The 17,631-nt window shown below is 44.9% G+C and overlaps 1 protein-coding gene across 1 annotated transcript in view; it reads left to right on the forward strand.

Moving 5' to 3' along the window:
- Positions 1-4,397: 4,397 nt before the first annotated feature.
- BOD1L1 (biorientation of chromosomes in cell division 1 like 1) overlaps positions 4,398-17,631 on the forward strand; it is a 49,836-nt gene continuing 36,602 nt past the window's right edge. Inside the window, exons 1-5 of the mRNA XM_065913886.1 lie at positions 4,398-4,736; positions 9,885-10,009; positions 14,577-14,767; positions 15,241-15,855; positions 16,427-16,576. Coding sequence (XP_065769958.1) covers positions 4,500-4,736; positions 9,885-10,009; positions 14,577-14,767; positions 15,241-15,855; positions 16,427-16,576 — 1,318 coding nt within the window. The 5' untranslated portion in view covers positions 4,398-4,499. The remainder of the gene's footprint in view (positions 4,737-9,884; positions 10,010-14,576; positions 14,768-15,240; positions 15,856-16,426; positions 16,577-17,631) is intronic.

Here is a 17,631-nt window from a genome sequence, read left to right on the forward strand (position 1 = left end):
TCCAAGGAGGCAGGGGGAGGAGACAGCTTATATGGAAGTTTGCAATAAGGGGCAGTTAGTCTGAACATCAAAAGATTCTTGTTAATTAAGGAAAATCAGGTATCTCAAGTTAAGGAATTTAGTGCTTTTCTCTGTATGTGTAGATGCAAGAGTCTGGGCTCATGGAAATCATTCCTTTCATGTGTACCTCACCTGTCTGGGACCAGTATCCTGTCTTCACATCCTGAGTGGCTACAGCGCAGTGACTGTTACATAGCAGATATTCTTCTCCTTCCTCAGTTCCCTTTGGGCCCACACTGGACGGCTGCACTCGCTGACAACCGTGACGCCCTTGTTTACTGATATGGCAGGATATAGTCAGTTTCACAAGCCCTCTCCATGGCCTGAAATTTGACCAATATTTGAGAGACGTTTCATGACCACTGTTTGTCCCATGGCACTGGGAGGCTCATCCCAGATCAGGTGAAAGTTCTCAAACTTTCAAGATTTCAACTGAACTTTGAGCTGATGGAAAGTCATTTAGGAAATGCTATTCACTGGCCTTTTGATCATGGAAGGCAAGGCCTGGGGCCTAGTTGGGAGTGGGACCTGGGGATGTGAGGGCAAGGGAATAAGCAAGCCACTCTGCCTGATAAGTAGGTAGACTCCATGGGGTTAGGAGATCACCACTGTAAGCGATGTCTGACTTTCACAGGGTTAGCCCCTAGAAACAGGGTTTGGGGGATTGGCTAAGGGTGTGTAGTGGGGCCGGCTGAACTGTAAAAAAGAGAAGGAATCACAGGAGTTGCATAATTGGCAGCCGTCTGGTGTCCAAGGATACAGAGGACTGCCCAATAACCCACCACGGTTCCTCTCTTTCCCAAAGTGTTTGCAAAATCTGTTTAACTGTCACCTGAGCACCCGATGTGGGAAACCAAATGAAAGCTCAGTCATACTCAGGGATAAAGTATTTGACTCTAGTTGAGATGCTCTGAATTCAGACATACAAATGGTGGGGTAGGAAAGCAATGACAAACTATTCTGAAGACCTCACCACGAGGTCATATATCCCCACTAATATCAAAAATTATATTATTGTTTCTAAAGAAATTGTAAGAGTAGAGAACAAAACAACAAGGCCATTGGTAAGAAATGATCACTTAAAACAGCTTTTTTTTTTTTCTTTTTTTTTTAAGAGTCACATGTCACCCCATTTCCACCTCATGTATTCACAGTACTCATCCATAGGACCTGTCTTCAAGTGGAAACAAGACCAGGCTGGAACAGCTAAAGCAGTACAGTCAGTGACCCTGATTCTTTCCAATGTAACTAGAATGTTTTCAAAGGCTGAAAAAATTGTTCAAAGTTACACTGTATCCAGTATGTGTGAGTTATTCAATGAGATAGCTAACATACATTTTACAATATCAAATGTGAATTATCTATTTAAACTATAGTTAATTCTCACTTTATTATGTTTTAGAATATTTAGGAATTTCTATACACTGTATGGGCTTCCCTGGTAGCTCAGGGGTAAAGAATCTGCCTGCTAAGCAGGAGATATGGGTTTGATCCCTGGGTCAGGGAGATCTGGAAAAGAGAATGGCAACCCACTCCTGTATTCTTGCCTGGAGAGTCCCATGGACACAGGAGACTGGCTGGCTACAGTCCATGAGGTTACAAGAGTCAGATAGACTTAACCATTAACAACAAGTCTTCATTATACTCCTCAAAATGAACACTTCATTTGAATTGAAACAATGAAGCCAAACTGTTTCTGACAGAAAGTAAATCCAAGGGGGCTGATCTGGCTAGTCTAATGATGAAAATGGCTGTTAATTAGGTTATAATAACAAATATTTCCTGTATTTGACAGTTTCAACTTTAATGAGCTGTTTCATTAGCTGCAAAGTTCTGACAAAAACAAAACTGAACCACCTGTAACCAAAAAAAAAAGCATTTTATCCAGAACTACTTATGCAAATGACCCATGTTTAGATATTTCCCAGTTTGAGTATTATCAGGTTAAACAAGGCACATACATCTCATTTTTTTTAAAATGTCCAATTCATAGTCACTTCATGTCATTTTCTGTTTTTTGTTTTTCTTTTTTAACTGCTTGCTCCAGTCATTTGATGTCTTGATAAACCCTATCTGGTATATTTTCCAGAAACTTAAAAAATGGAAAAATAAGGACTAGGTAAACCCTTTAGGAAGTTGGGTGGTTTTCAAGTCTTGACTTTCAGCAAAACTGAAACAGAGTCTAACTGAAAAATCTCACAAAGATCATCAAATCTAATTTTTTGAGATCAAGAACTGAGTGATATCGCCATAAGAAAACTTTGTTTCCAGGTACATTAGAAGTTTATATGAACTCAATTTCTCAGGTCACACAGCTACAGAAACTAGAAATATGAAGAAAACCTTTGCTCAGTCCTTCCCATTCTAGCAGTAAGACATATTCATTCACAGATTTATGGGTTTTAAAAAGCAACAATATCCATTTCACCAAAAGATGTACTTTCCCATAACCTAAACATTTTATCAACTAATTATAAACATGTGGAATATTCACTTTGCTTCCAGTTCAGTTGCTCAGTCGTGTCTGACTCTTTGCGACCCCATGAATCACAGCACGCCAGGCCTCCCTGTCCATCACCAACTCCTGGAGTTCATCCAAACCCATGTCCATTGAGTTGGTGATGCCATCCAACCATCTCATCCTCTGTCGTCCCCTTCTCCTTCTGCCATCGATCATATACTAATAATTATTTTAAAGATTAAAAGACTCAGTCCAGAATCAGTTGGTTTGCTATGTAAGCTTGGACTGTTAATCTTTCTTGGATCTCAGTTTCCTGATGTGCAAATGAGTGATAGTAGTTTAGTGCTAGTTTAGAGCTAGTTTACTTTGGGGGTCTCCAAAATCACTGCAAATGGTGTCTGCAGCCATGAAATTGTTAAGACACTTACTCCTTGGAAGGAAAGTTATGACCAACATAGACAGCATATTAAAAAGCAGAGATATTACTTTGTCAACAAAGGTCCATTGAGGCTATGGTTTTTCCAGAAGTCATATACGGATGTGAGTTGGACTATAAAGAAAGCTGAGCACTGAAGAATTGATGCTTTTGAACTGTGGTGTTGGAGAAGACTCTTGAGAGTCCCATGGACTGCAAGGAGATGCAACCAGTCTATCCTAAAGATCAGTACGGGGTGTTCATTGGAAGGACTGATGCTGAAGCTGCAACTCCAATACTTTGGCCACCTGATGAGAAGGAAAATGCAACCCACTCCAGTACTCTTGACTGGAAAATCCCATGGACAGAGGAGCGTGGTAGGCTACAGTCCATGGGGTCGCAAAGAATCGGACACGACTGAGCGACTTCACTTTCACGTTGATGAGAAGAAATGACTCATTTTAAAAGATCCTGATGCTGGGGAAAATTGAAGGCGGGAGGAGAAGGGGACGACACTGGATGAGATGGTTGGACAGTATCACCGACTTGATGGATATGAGTTTGCGTAAACTCCAGGAGTTGGTGATGGACAGGGAGGCCTGGCGTGCTGCCGTTCAAGGGGTCGCAAATAGTCGGACACGACTGAGCAATTGAACTGAACTGAGAGCTAGTTTAGCGCTCTTCCGAACACTGGAAGAATTCATGCATCTAAACTAAATGCCACGCCTAGCACCTAGCGACAGTGCTTTATAAGTATTACCATATGATCAAACTAATCAAAAGCAACACCCTGAAAGCTGAAAGCCGGGGCGGGGGGGGAGTCCTGTCTTCCCGCGTGGCAAGGAGACGCTGGAGGAATCGGATTCCTGGCCACAGACGCAACGGAGGATGCTTCAGGGAAAAAAGGGATGGGGCGGGCAGCAGAGAGATCACAGACTGAGAACGAGGAAGTCTGGGAGAGTTAAGAGTAAGCAGTTCTACCCACGCGTTTGCACGGGAATGTCTACGGATCTCAACCGCTCTGGGAAACAGGAACAAGAGCGTCAGGCCTAAACGCCATCGCGGCTCGAACCCGGCCTACGTTTCGCTCCCCGGCCCCGGCCGGCCCGGCCCCGCGTGCCGCCGCTCAGCCGGCCCTCGGGCCCCGGGGTGTTGCGCCAGTCGAAAGCCCGACGGCCCAGGACTCCAAAGCCAGGCCCCCGATGACCGCCCGCCGCTCGCTGCCGGCGCAGCCGGGTTTCAGGCCGCCGCCTCCCACCTAGCCCAGCCTCGCGAGGGCGCCCGTGCTCCGCGAAAACCGGAACTGGCCCCTCGCGGCCGCCGTAGACGCACCTCTGTTGCTTTTGTCACCGCTTTTTTTTAAATTCCTTCCTCCTTCCTCCCCCCGCACCCCCCCCCCCGTTCCCCGTAGTTCCCTTTCACTTCCGGGGTCGCTCTGGATCCGCTGGTTCCGTAACAACATCCCGTTGGCTTCCCTCAGGCGGCGGGACCGGTGCAACCGCCGCCTCCCAGGAGCGCCGCCCGCCCGGGGCTCACTGCGCTCCTCCCCGGGCCCAGGCCGCCATGGCCACCAACCCGCAGCCGCAGCCACCTCCTCCCGCGCCGCCGCCTCCCCCGCCGCAGCCGCAGCCGCCGCCGCCGCCGCCCGGCCCCGGGGCTGGCTCGGGCGCGGGCGGGGCCGGGGGTGCGGGCGCCGGCGCCGGGGACCCGCAGCTCGTGGCCATGATCGTGAACCACCTCAAGAGCCAGGGGCTTTTCGACCAGTTCCGCCGGGACTGCCTGGCCGACGTGGACACCAAGGTGCGGGGTGCGCGGGGGAGCTGCGGGCGCGCGGGGACCGGGGACGACCCCACGGGCCGCCACCTTGCCGGGCAGGCCGTCGGTGGCCCGCCATCGGTCGGTGGGCCGGCGGCTGCCTCGCGTCCCCAGCCCCGGGGCCCGCTCTGGAGCGCGCCGCCTGCCCACCCCGGAGTTCCCTGCGCGGCCGCTTCCTCTCGGAGGGGCCGATTCGTGCCCGGCGCTGTGGGGCTCGCTGTGTTCATTCATTCGCTCAGCCTTTCGTTGCTTTAACAGACTAGCGTTAAGCATCTCCTACGTGCCAGGCACTGCTTAGGTGCTGGGGATATAGGGGTGAGCCCCACCGAGTTACTGGTCTTTGGGAGACTCGTCCGCATTAAGGCTAACGGCGCTCTCATCTCTGATTTCCACTCACCGCTCCCCACCCCTGGTTTACTTTGCGTCCCAAGTTATTTTTGCCTCCTTTCTTGAAGATTGCTGGTAAGGGTCAGGTCTTTGTCCTTCGGAGAAAGCGCAAACTGGTAATGAATCGAATTGTTTGCAGTGTTGCAATGCTGAACTTGGTGAGGGGCGCAGAGCTGGTCGATGGAAAGGTAGGGTACGGGGGGGGGGGGGGGGGCTTCTCTTTCCCCCAGGGACTCTGATTTAATCCCTCAGGTCAAGTCATGTCTCAAGGGAGAAGGGAGGAGGGGTTAGAGGGGAGGGGTAGAGGGAACGGAGGAAAGGACGGAGGAGAGGTGACGGCAAATACTGAAGTGGAAGAAGGACTGGACAGAAGAGTGAGTTAGGAAGAGTAAGGGGTATAGGGGAAGAGTTCCCTGTATAAAAATAGCGGGGCTGGGAAGGGAAAGGGAGTTTGTACCAAGGGTCAAAGTGAAAGGGGGATTAGCAGGAGCGGGTCATCCTGAGTGGTTCTGCAAAGGCTGAGTAGAGAAAACGGGAAGGTGCATTCAGTAGATGGATGGAAACCCAGTAGGTCTAGAAGCAAGTGAAGCAGGAAGCTTTGGTTGGAACCAGTTGGGGGAAAACTTTTTTTTTTTTTAACTTAAATCTAGTTTGGTTCATTGGTTCAGAGTTTCGATGGGGTCAGGGTTTTCACATAGCATGTTCAGCTCTTCTAAAGAAGCGTATTTCTTTGAGGAAAGGGCTTTGAGGTGAAGCACACACCATTCCCTCATCGCCTCTAGGGAAACCTTTCTGACAGTCTGGGGACATCTTCCCTTTTAAGAACTCTGGCCCACCTTGTAGACCAGAAATAGAATGTGCCTTTTGTGGGTGTTGGAGTTTCTGGACCACATGAAATTCAATTTTCTTGGGGATATTTATGTAGAATAGTATGTGGTTTTCTCACTTCATTTTAGGGAATATGCACAACTGCCTGTTTGAAAATGATGCCAGTTGACTTTCTTCCTCCCTCTCCCTTCCTTCCATCCTTTTTTTTTTTTCCATAGGACATGGGGAAGTAAATGTTACCCAACTGTCAATAAGTAAAGCTGTTTTTTTTTTTTTAATTTGGCAAGTAGAGATTTCACTTTGCTGTCCTTAGAAACCTACAAATCCGTGTGTCATCATTGTGTATGCAGATTGAAAATTCAAATACATCAGCAGTTGGGGGGTGGGGAGCTACAGTATTTAAGGCTCAACTTTTTCTGCATCCACATTCCCTCTGAATATTGTTGTTGTGCCTGTAATATTCCTGCCAGCGTTTCTCAAAGTAGAGTCCTAAAACATTTCGTGGGGGGAAAGAAGGAAGCACAATTGGTTTGACAATCTAACGATAACTAGGACAAGTGCGCGTGTTGACATTAACACGCGGCCCAAGATCCAGCTCATGCTGGGGCTCCTCTGCTCCGGTCTCCAGATCCCAAGAGCCAGGTTTCAAAGCCATTCCAACCCCTGTGCACTGAGTAGCAAGTGAGGAGGAAAAATCAAGACAGGCCCACCTCTTGGGACTCAGCAGGGTGCTCCCTGACCAAGTGAATATGGCCCCTTTCACTCCAGGTTGTAGAGGCCAATTTTTGGATACTTTCTCAGCTGGAAGTGGCTCCTGGTCACCATAATTATTGTCTATTTCTTTTCAGATTTAAAAGAAAAATCAGAGACAGAAATAATGTAAGTTTATTCACTCAACAAATATTTATTATACACCAGGCATTGTTTTAGGTGCCAGAGACACAGCAGTGAACAGAAAGTCCCTGCTGATTTGAACTTGAAGCCCATCAGAGAAAGTATATCACTCGTGAGAGGTTCTGTGGGAGAGAGACAGCAGGATGAGGGTGGAAAGGGTTGGTGGTGTGTTTTGCATAAGTTGTCCAGGGAAGATTGAACGAGATGACATTTGAGCCATCGCTGAAGGAGCTGTCCAGCGGCGGGGGGCTGAGCATGCCAACTGGGGAGCACAGCAAGTGCAGAAGGCCTGCGGCAGAGCCTGCTGAGGGAGTAAGGCTCGGAGCTGAGGTAGGAGCCCCCGCCACCCTCGCTTTAGAGAGCTGCCCAAACCCTGGTAAGTTTGGCGCTCATTGGAGCTGAGAAGCCACTGGCAGGTGTTAGAGCAGAAGCGATGGCTTGGCCTCATGGAGTCACTTCCAGTACCCCCTTTACTTTAGTCGTGATGTGATTTGGACAGTAGCGACATGGTCCCCCCAACTTTAGAAGATGGGCACTAGCTGCACTGTGGAAGCAGACTTCAGACAGCAGGAGTAGACTAGATGCAGGCCGATCCGCAGCTGTAACCTGGGCAGGCAACGAGAATGCTCCGGGCAGGAGTGGTAGCAGTGGAGGGGGTGGGAGGGGCTCGGGCTCTGGCTGTGTTCTGAGGCTAACGCCAGGGGATTTGCTGCTGGTTCGGGTGCGGCGTGGAGGAGAAGGAGGAGCCTCTATGATGTGAAGGCTTTTGGCCAGGAGCACTAGAAAAAGAGATAGCTCTTCCCAGAAGAGTAATGGAGGCCCAAATATTATTGTAGTCACTAGGCTTTTTTACCTAAACAAGAACTTAGAAACCAAGAGATTTAACTTTGATAGTTCAAATTGAAGGTTGTTTTATGGGCAAGTAGAATGCTAAATACATTGTGACATTTGAGCCTGGTGTTTCTGAGGTTTGGAAATATTGGGAAGAATAATTGTTTTAGAATCATCAGGGAGAAAATTAATTCTCATTCACATGAATTTTGGATAAATGGAGAGGAGCATGAGAAATAATCACAAGACTAGTTTTGGTCGGATGTAATATTTGTTGTTCATTCACTAAGTCGTGTCCAACTCTTTGCAACCCCATGGATTGCAGCACGCCAGGCTTCCCTGTCCTCTGCTATCTCCCAGAGTTTGCTCAAATTCGTGTCCATTGAGTCGATGATGCTATCTAACCATCTCATCCTCTGCCACCCCCTTCTCCTTTTGCTTTCAATCTTTGCCAGTTGAATACAGGTATAGAATAGAGGATAGAATATAGGTATTAGCGAAATTCTGGTAACTGGAAGGGGGGTGGAGGAGTGTCATAGAGGGATAAAATCTTTCTCATCTCCACAACCCAGTCATCTCATCTGATAACTACTTTTTAGTTGCTTATCTGCCCAGCAGTGTGAAAAGCTGTGTGGAAACAAAGTTTAAAAGAGTGAGAGGAGAAGGCTTACACTTCAGTAAAGAGATAAATATTGCACCCCCACTCCCTAAAATAGAATACAACACAAGAATTACTTGAATGATAGTGTGTATCGGAGACAGTTGGTACATGGGAGAAGGGCCATGGACGCCTACCCGGGGTGTCAGGATGACTTTACGGGTTAGGTAAGCTCTGAAGGTGAGAAGTTTGCCAGCTGGGCGGGGAGAAGGAGTGGTAGGTGTACACGATTAAAATCATGAGAACTTAGGACTGGAGCATAAACTTTGAAGGGTAAGGGAGCAAACAGCAGAAACAGAGGTTGTACAGTTTTGCTTAAAATCATTCGGGAATACTCAGACTCATCTACATTAAAAGTCACATTAAAAAAAAAGTCACATAAAAAATGTAAAGAGCATGCGTGGCGGGGACAGCTTGTAGGAAGGAAGCATGATCAGACAGCCCTTCCAGGCAGTGTAGAAACGGCCTGTTAACATGTGTCCTCTCTCCTGCTTCCTGCGTATCAGTAGTGCTCAGCTTTAGCACAGCTGATATTTGGGGCTGGATAGTCCTTTGTAGGGGGGGCTGTCCTGTGCCCGCTGGGATGCCACTAGCAACTCCCCTCAGCAGTGACAATCAGAGATGTCTCCAGGCATTGCCAGAGGTCACCTGGGTGGGGGTGGAGTGGGGGGACGCAAAATTGCTTCCAGTTAGGAACCAGTGCCTTACATCTAATGTAACACCTAGGTCCAGCGATTGTCCCGTCATAATTTCTCTTGGATCCATGCCTTTCAGCCCATTTTTGCCACTCCAGTACAGGTCTCCATTCTTCTACTTATTGCATGCTTTCCTGCGAATATTTTTAGTCTGTTTACTCTCTCACCATAGGAATATCAGGTCAGCTATCACATATCACGCTGCTCATATGTGCTGTGGGTTCCCATTCTCTCTCCCAATAATTCCAGGCTTTGTATATGGGTCCTCAAATTTTTCCAAACCCTGGTTCCAAGTTATGTTTCCGACCTCATTTCTCTGTTTTTGTTTTCTATTCTCCAACAAAATTGGATTTAATGGTGTGGAGGCTCCCCACTGCTCCTGACTGCATGTTTTCTCATCCACCTGCTCTTACATTGCTGGGTGTACCTGTGTGGCCCGCCTTTCCTACTCCCAGCTCTGCTGTGAAACTTTGAAGGTCCAACTGGGATGCCCTATTCTCAATGAAGGCTAGCTTCCTGTCTGCTCTTCTCCATTTCTTGGCTCCAAATCATCTAACAGTCACACTTCTTGTTATCTTATCCATAAATAGGTATATCTGTCTTTGTATTCATTTATAAACATTTTGTTTTAGATAAATGGTATTTGAATGAGTCTTATATTATCCTGAAGCAGGAGGATAATACAAGGTTGTCAAACCATGAAACTTTGTTGCCAAATTGATGCTGTAAGAAATGTTAACACTGCTAAAGATACTCAGATTCCTGGGACTTATGGATATTAGTGTTGATATTATGTAACAGTGAGGTTTTTAACATTGCTATCTTTTTCTTTCTCTCTAGCCTGCCTATCAGAATCTGAGACAGCGTGTTGACAACTTTGTTGCGAACCACTTGGCAACTCATACATGGAGTCCCCACCTCAACAAGAACCAGCTTAGAAACAATATTCGACAACAAGTGCTCAAGTAAGTTTCAGATTTGCAAGAGTTCCTAGGAAGGCTTAAAAATGTCACTATGTGCCTTGCCTGAAAGCGGAGACATTTGTGGAAGTTTGTTCACCTTGTGATAATTTTGTCAGGTCTGGTGTGGCGACTTCTTACAATGATACAGTGTAATTGGCGACTTCTTACAATGATACAGTGTAATTGTAGAGTAGACTCTAAATCTCTTCAATTTCCCTCATAAATTTGACAGTCTGATTGTTCCTGTAGACCTTTGGAAATATTGAAGGAGTGACTATGTGACTTCAGTAAAAAGCCCTCTAGATGTGATGTGATGTGAATGATGGCAAACGCCAGATTGGCCAGTGTGTCCTATGCAGTTACGTTCACACTTACTTTTTTGACCCTGGAACCAGGCTTTATTATTTACAAATAAAGACGTTAAAGATGACTGAAATTGAAACACTTTCTCCTGATTTGAGACAGTGTCTTCTATGTTCTAATATAACTGCTTGCTTTTTTTTTTTTTTCTGGCCAAGTGTGGCTTGTAAGATCTTAGTTCCCCTGTCAGCGATTGAACCTGGCCCTAGCAGTGAAAGTGCAAGTCCTAACCCCTGGACCACAGGGACTTTCCTGGTGTGTGTGTGTGTGTGTGTGTTTTTAAATTTTCCTGTGATTTTGCTTGTGAGTTTTAGTGATGATATAACCAAAAAGGGAGTGGTGGTACACTTGGACCTGTTAGAGTCCGTTTCTTGGCAAACACAAAGAGAGCGAGAAAAGCTGCAATGTTTAGATGGACCTAAAAAGATCATGTTTGTTCCCCCAAAGACCAGATTTACAATATTGTTCATGAATATAAGTATTCACCAAGGTAAGAACACTTGAACCGTTTCTCCCTGCCTCACCCCAGAAAAGCTGACTGCATTATTTTAAAAGTGCTTTTTAGTCTTCCTGCCTTGACAAATATTTATGTTCAAGTTCACCTACTGGGACGAAATGTGACTTTTTAAACAGCTAAACAAATCTGATTTATAGCTGTGTGCTTAGTCGCTCAGTCGTGTCTGACTCTTTGCACCCTCATGGATTAGAGCCCGCAGGCTCCTCTGTCCATGGGGATTCTCTAGGCGAGAACACTGGAGTGGGTTGCCGTGCCCTCCTCCAGGGGATCTTCCGGACCCAGGGATCAAACCCAGATCTCCTGCATTGCAGGCGGATCTTTACCACCTGAGCCGCCAGGGAAGCCCAGTTTATAGCTGTCGCCCCTCAGTTCTCTCTTGGCCCCAGGGACCTTGGAAACATACCTAGTGTGTTGCTCCCTTGGTAGTTCACCCACAGGAGGCCCCACAAATAAAACTTGACACTCTGATTCAAAGACCCATTTAGCCACAGGTAATCCTAGAAACCAGGAACCTGGGCTCAGACTGCGTGTCCTAGTAAATAAGAGAAGAGAAGAGGGAAATGGGACAGTAGGTTTGTTGTCTACATTTTAAAAGATATTCAGGACCCTGTGAAAGAGTCCAGGTGAGATCACAAGATGCCATTAGAGGGCTGCATCTGATTGCTTCTGGGGAGAAGTCAAGGCCTTTCCGGTTGGGTGGCAGGCCTTCCAGAGAGCAGTAACTGAAAAAGGGGGTAGGGAGCTAAGGGGTCAAGTCGGAGGCCAGGGGTCGGCCGGGGGCCAGGGGTAGGCTGGGGGGGAGGGGGCGGAGGCTTACAAACACTATCCACGCTTTCAGAGCACCAGCTCTCAACAGTGTGCATAGCTGCCTCCCTTTTCACAAAAAATAACATTGTTTTAAAAGCATGTTTGGGAAGGGAATGGTCTTAGATTCTTTTTGTCTTTTTCTTCATATGTTAAGAGACTGACTGGAAGGCACATTTCTTGAAATTGACGTCTTAGCAGGCAAAACCTTTAAAGCCAGGAAGCAGTCATTTGTTCTGTTCTTTAAAGAGAGCTAAACTCAATCTTGCCCATGTAAAATCAAGCGCTTAAAATTGTTGTACCAACATAATGACATTTTCACAGAGCCTTGTTTGGTGAGGGATTGCTAGACCCTGCAGTAGGGGGCGCTTGGGACTGTTGGCAGTTAATACTAGAGCAGTGTGCCTGTGGGTGACCGGGACCCTCCTCTGTGGACTAGAGCGGGCGAATTGTCATCTCTTGGGTACTTTAGGCATTGCTCTTACCGCGACATCTGTACATTTTCTTCTAGCTACTTTACTTATTTTTAATTGAACTGTTCTCTCATTTAAACTGCGTTAGTAAACTTAAGTCTCTTAGATAACATTTTTAAGTTACTCTAAAGAAAGTAATTTTTAGCTGTGTCTACCTGATGGTGTAGGGCCTCCCTCATGGCTCAGTGTTTAAGGATCTGCAACCAGTGCAGGAGGTGTGGGTATGGTCCCTGGGTCAGGAAGATCCCCTTGAGAAGGAAATGGCACCCCACCTCAGTATTCTGCCTAGGAAATCCCATGACAGAGGAGCCTGGCAGCTACAGTTCGTGGGATTGCAACAGAGTCAGACACAATTTAATGACTAAACAACGACAACTACTAATGGTATAGGAATGTATTTGCACCTATAAACACAATTTTGGACAGTTTTCTTGCATATACTTTGAGAAATACTCGGTTGACTCAGATTGAACTGTTTACAGTTGCCATTTTCGTAAGACAAGATAGTTTAATATCTGCAATTTTGCATGGTTCAGTAACCAATCTGCCAGCTCAATAGATAAAAAAAAATTTTATTCTGTTTATGCATTCATTTGTACAACAGAACCTTAAAATGCAAGGGAGCTCAGAAATGATGACCTGAACTGTGCGGTGTTTTAAGGAAAGACAGGGAAGTAGCCTTCACGAAGACAGTGCCGACTGCTTGGCATTTTGACTTTGCCCTTGAACCTGGAGCTATGACTTCTCCCCTCCTCTGGTGAGGCAGCCCCGGCTGCACCCACATGTCCCTGAAATGAGCCCACGAGGAGCAGTGTGGTTGTTAGTGCGGGCCTCCGTTTTCAAGATCGGGGTGGACCTCTGGATGAGAGAGAATATAAGCACACGGGGGCCCAGAATGTAGGCATCAGGGAAAGAGACTGAAGCAATCATTTGAAGGGTGTGTTTTATTTTTTAGTTTGTGCCTTTTTTGTGTTTGCACCTTAAAACATTTTTCAGATTGCTTGTCCTCACTTCTTTTCCACCTGCTACATTTTAAAGACACCTCTAAGATATAATGGTGTTCGGAGGATTAGCTTTTTTTTTTTAAGAATCTTAGAACTTTAGAAAGCAGGTTACCTGCTTTGTGCAGTGGCGTCTCATCTTTCTCTGTGGCCCACATAAATGCAATTGTAGTATCCCAGGGCTGCAAGGTGCCTCGGGAACGGCGAATCGCATCCATCCTCCACTCCAGGCAGCCCAGCACTCAGACAAAGCCCTGCAGGGCGTAAAGACAGACACCTCAGCCCTGTGCAGGGACGGCCGGAGGCCTCAAACCTGCTCTCCCAACACTGTCCAGGGAACTGTGACTCCTCACTTCTCTGTTAGAAAAAGAAACACGCTTGAAGTGCGATTCTTCACAGAAATGTGTGTCCTCCTATTTTGTTCAGAGGCCTCTGTGGTTTTCATGCTTCAGACTTTGTTGGCCCTTTTGCGCCTCTGTCTCTTAAGTGTGATATTTCTTTGAACACTTTTTTCCTTTCTCTTCTCTGGAATCCGAACTCGAGTTAAATGTCTTCTCCTTTGTAAAGCATTCACAAATCATCTCAGGGATGGCTAATAATGATAATATTCTTTTCTCATAGTGTATTGTATGTCCTAGTGCCTGTCATGTGGGATTTTGTGTCTCTCTCCCCAACCAAAATAGAGACCAGGTCTTATTTGCAGTGGCTCAGGAGCTAGTATGGTGCCTGTTGTGTTTAAGACATTTAGAACGTAATTGTTGAATGAATAAATAATTTCATCTTTAAAGCAAGAAGATAATAAGAAGGCCAAAAGTTTTAAGCTTTGTTTTTGTTCTTCTAAAGTTTTTCCTTTTTTTTTCTTTTTTCTTTTTTGGTGTTTTTTCTTTTTTGTAAAGTTTGGAAAAATTGCACTGTGTGTGTTTTCTTCAGTTTTTGTGGACACACTAATACTTGTAAGAGACTTACATCTTTCTGTTTTTTTTTTAAAGTTATAGAATCCATAGATTTATTTTGTACACAGAATTCAGCTTTAGTGGTCATTTACTCCTGTCTGCCATGGGCGGGATTGAGGTAAGCATCACCTACAAGCCTGGCCTTTGGATAATGTCTAGATCTAAAGGTATTTTGTTTTGCTTTTGCTCTGTCTGCTTTAGTATTTCCACTAGTGACACAGTGTAGATGTGACATATTTTATGTATTTTTTTTTTTTTTGCGGTATGCTATGTTAAATGCCGCTATAGTGTGAAATTTATTTTCTGTTGTGTATTCTTCTTGCAATCCAAGAGGATGGAGAGGAAGCAGTTTAAGAACATATATGTAATTGATACAGCTTTACTTAAAAGGAGTTTGTTTAATACTACATTAATTTCTCTTTTTTTTTTTTCCATTTTTCTGTTAATTATCCTGTGTTTCAGATCAGGAATGTTGGAGTCTGGTATTGACCGAATTATTTCTCAGGTTGTGGATCCAAAGATCAACCACACATTCAGACCTCAGGTGGAGAAAGCCGTGCATGAGTTTCTGGCCACGCTCAATCATAAGGAGGACACGGGTGGCAGCACAGCCCCGGATGATGAGAAGCCGGACTCTTCCACCATCACACAAGGTGCTTGCTTTTATTCTTGGGCAGTTCCTTTGCTTTTCTTCTTGCGCTGATTACCAAGTTGGGGTATTTAGTTCTTTAAAGTATTTATCTTTTTGGCCATTCTCATGAATTTGTAGTTATTTTAATTATCACCCAGATTCTTCAACTGGCGTAACACTTCTTTTCTTTTTTTTAAATAATGGTCATTTTAATAATGTAGTGGATGGGTGTGTGTGTGTTTCAGTAGAGGCAATAATTACAAAATTAGAGAACATATTCTTTTTCTGGGAGCTAGACCGTTCTCACATTTGCATGGTGCCTAAGATTCTGTATTACGGAGGTAGAGAATTTAGAGTGTGTTAAGTCTTAGCACTAGTACCTGAAAGTCTAAAAATGTGTGTGTCACATAAAACTGACAGTGACAGGTGGCCTTGAGTCTGCAGAGGGCTTTACCTTCGCACACATTTATTCTAAAATGTGTCTTTCCCTCCAAGGTGTCCCCACCCCTGGACCCAGTGCGAACGTGGCCAGTGATGCCATGTCCATCTTGGAAACCATCACTTCTCTCAACCAAGAAGCTAGTGCTGCCAGGGCTTCGACAGAGATGTCGAATGCCAAGACCGGTGAGAGAATGTCCAAAAAACCCCCATCTCAGCCAAGCACTGACACTAGTGCTGAGAAAGAGAGGACTTCAGAGGACATAGCTGAGAAAGAAAAATCTACACCTGACTCTTCAGGGGAAGGGCAGGAAGCTGCCCCTGGGTCTGAAGAACTTAGTGATCCCCCTTGTCCAACTGAAGAAGTGAAAAATCACACAAGAGAAAGTACTAGTTCAGTTCTGCTAAATAAGGATGCTCAACAAGAAAGTGGTGACCAAAAAAGCAAATCAGCAGATAAAGGTGAAAAGAAGCCAGACAGCAATGAAAAGGCAGAAAGAAAGAAAGAGAAGAAGGAAAAGACTGAAAAGAAAATCGATCACTCAAAAAGGAGCGAAGATGTACAAAGAGTAAAAGATGAAAAACAAGCAAAGGATAAAGAAGTAGAATGTTCAAAACTTCCTTCAGAAAAAACCAGTAGTAAAGCTAAATCCGGCGAAGGAACAAAAGAAGGTAAAAACTTGGAAAAGTCTACAACAGTTTAAAGAACGATGAGTGTCCACTGGGGTCACATCAAATTTACCTTCAAAGTTTTATAAATATGTTTGCTACTTGTGTTTTTAAAGCCTGAAAACTCATGTTCTCTTTGCTAAAAGATGAGCATTAAGCATTTGTATATTTCCTTTCCATTCTCATGTGCCAATTCACAATGCAAATGAACAGAGACACTCTAAATGTTATAATTTAACCCATAATTTATTCACATACATTATTCCAAGCAAATTAATAGTCATATATGCTAATCTTTAAAATATTAGATAGTGAATATTTCAGTTACTTAATAGTTGCTTTTTGTATATCATTCACATCAGTTTTATTAATTTTATAGGATAACCTTGCCTTTTTGTCTTCTGAAAACAGCTCTACCTTATTTGATATTGGTTACTAATGGTGAGAGATTATTTCTGAAGTTGAAGTTCTTTGAGCAGTTAAAGCAGAAAAATGTTAATGTAATTTAGGAATTGGGTGCTGTTTCTGTTCTTACCACAAGACGATTTATTTTCTATGTTTCATTGTCTTGTAGATTTCTCTTTGATAGATTCTGATGTGGATGGACTTACAGACATCACAGTTAGCTCCGTCCACACCAGTGACCTTTCATCTTTTGAAGAAGACACTGAGGAGGAGGTTGTGATGTCTGAGAGCATGGAAGAAGGAGAGATTACATCAGATGGTAAAGCATTTTACTTAATAAAGCCTCTGTGAAGCTTCCTGTTGAGCAGTATTTGTATATTCAGATGGCTGTGTCGTGAAAGACAGTGTGGCGCCGTGGCAGGAGCTTGGGACTTTTAGTTGGAAGATTTATTTCTGAGTCCCAGCTCCAAGATTGTCTATCTGAGCAAGCTTGGTAAGTTACTAAACTTCAACAAGCCTAGGTTCTCCGTCTCTTAGCTCCACTCCCTAGGATTGTTACAAGAGTTGGATGAGATCATGCTTGAACATGCCATGTTTCGGTAGTGTTTGGAGGGGCACAGTCAGCAAGACTGCCCTCACTCTGGCACCCATTGCAAATTCAGATCCCCAAGACCACCCTCAGGTTTGGTAATTCACTAGAAGGACTTGTTGAAAGCTATTAAATTCATGGTATGGTTTCTTACAGCTGAGGGACACATTAAAATCAGCCAGGGGAAGAGGCAATAGGCTATGTAGTCTGTCGCCAGGAATCACATAGTCACCAGGAGTCACGTAGCTAGTGAGCACAGCACCATTTCAAACCTACATCCGGGCCTCTAACTAATACCTTATGTTTCTCTTTAACATGTGGTCAAATATTGTGTATGATTTTTTGAAAAGTCAAAAATGTTGAATGTTATTTGCAATTGCCTGCAGATATCATCTAGTAAATTTGCCACTGGCTCTTGGATTAAACCCACCCGCCAATGCAGGAGATGCAAGATGCAGGTTCAATCCTTGGATCAGGAAGATCCCCTGGAGGAGGGCATGACAACCCACTCCAGTGTTCTTGCCTGGAGAATCCCATGGACAGAGGAGCCTGGTGGGCTACAGTCCTTGGGGGTAGCACAGAGTCAGGCATGCCTGAAGCAACTTAGCACATACTTGGGTAGAATATCTGTAGAGAAAATCATAGGCAAAAAAAAAGGTAGAAAGTTTTAATGCTGTAGATGTATTAATATTTTTCAGTCTCTCCCGTTTTTCATTATTTTCTTAGTATCCATTTCAAAAACTGAATTAGCAGCCTCCAAAATGCAAGGGAGCACTTCTCACTCT

This window comes from Muntiacus reevesi, chromosome 22 (assembly GCF_963930625.1).
Source record: "Muntiacus reevesi chromosome 22, mMunRee1.1, whole genome shotgun sequence".
In the NCBI taxonomy this organism is placed as follows: Eukaryota; Metazoa; Chordata; class Mammalia; order Artiodactyla; family Cervidae; genus Muntiacus; species Muntiacus reevesi.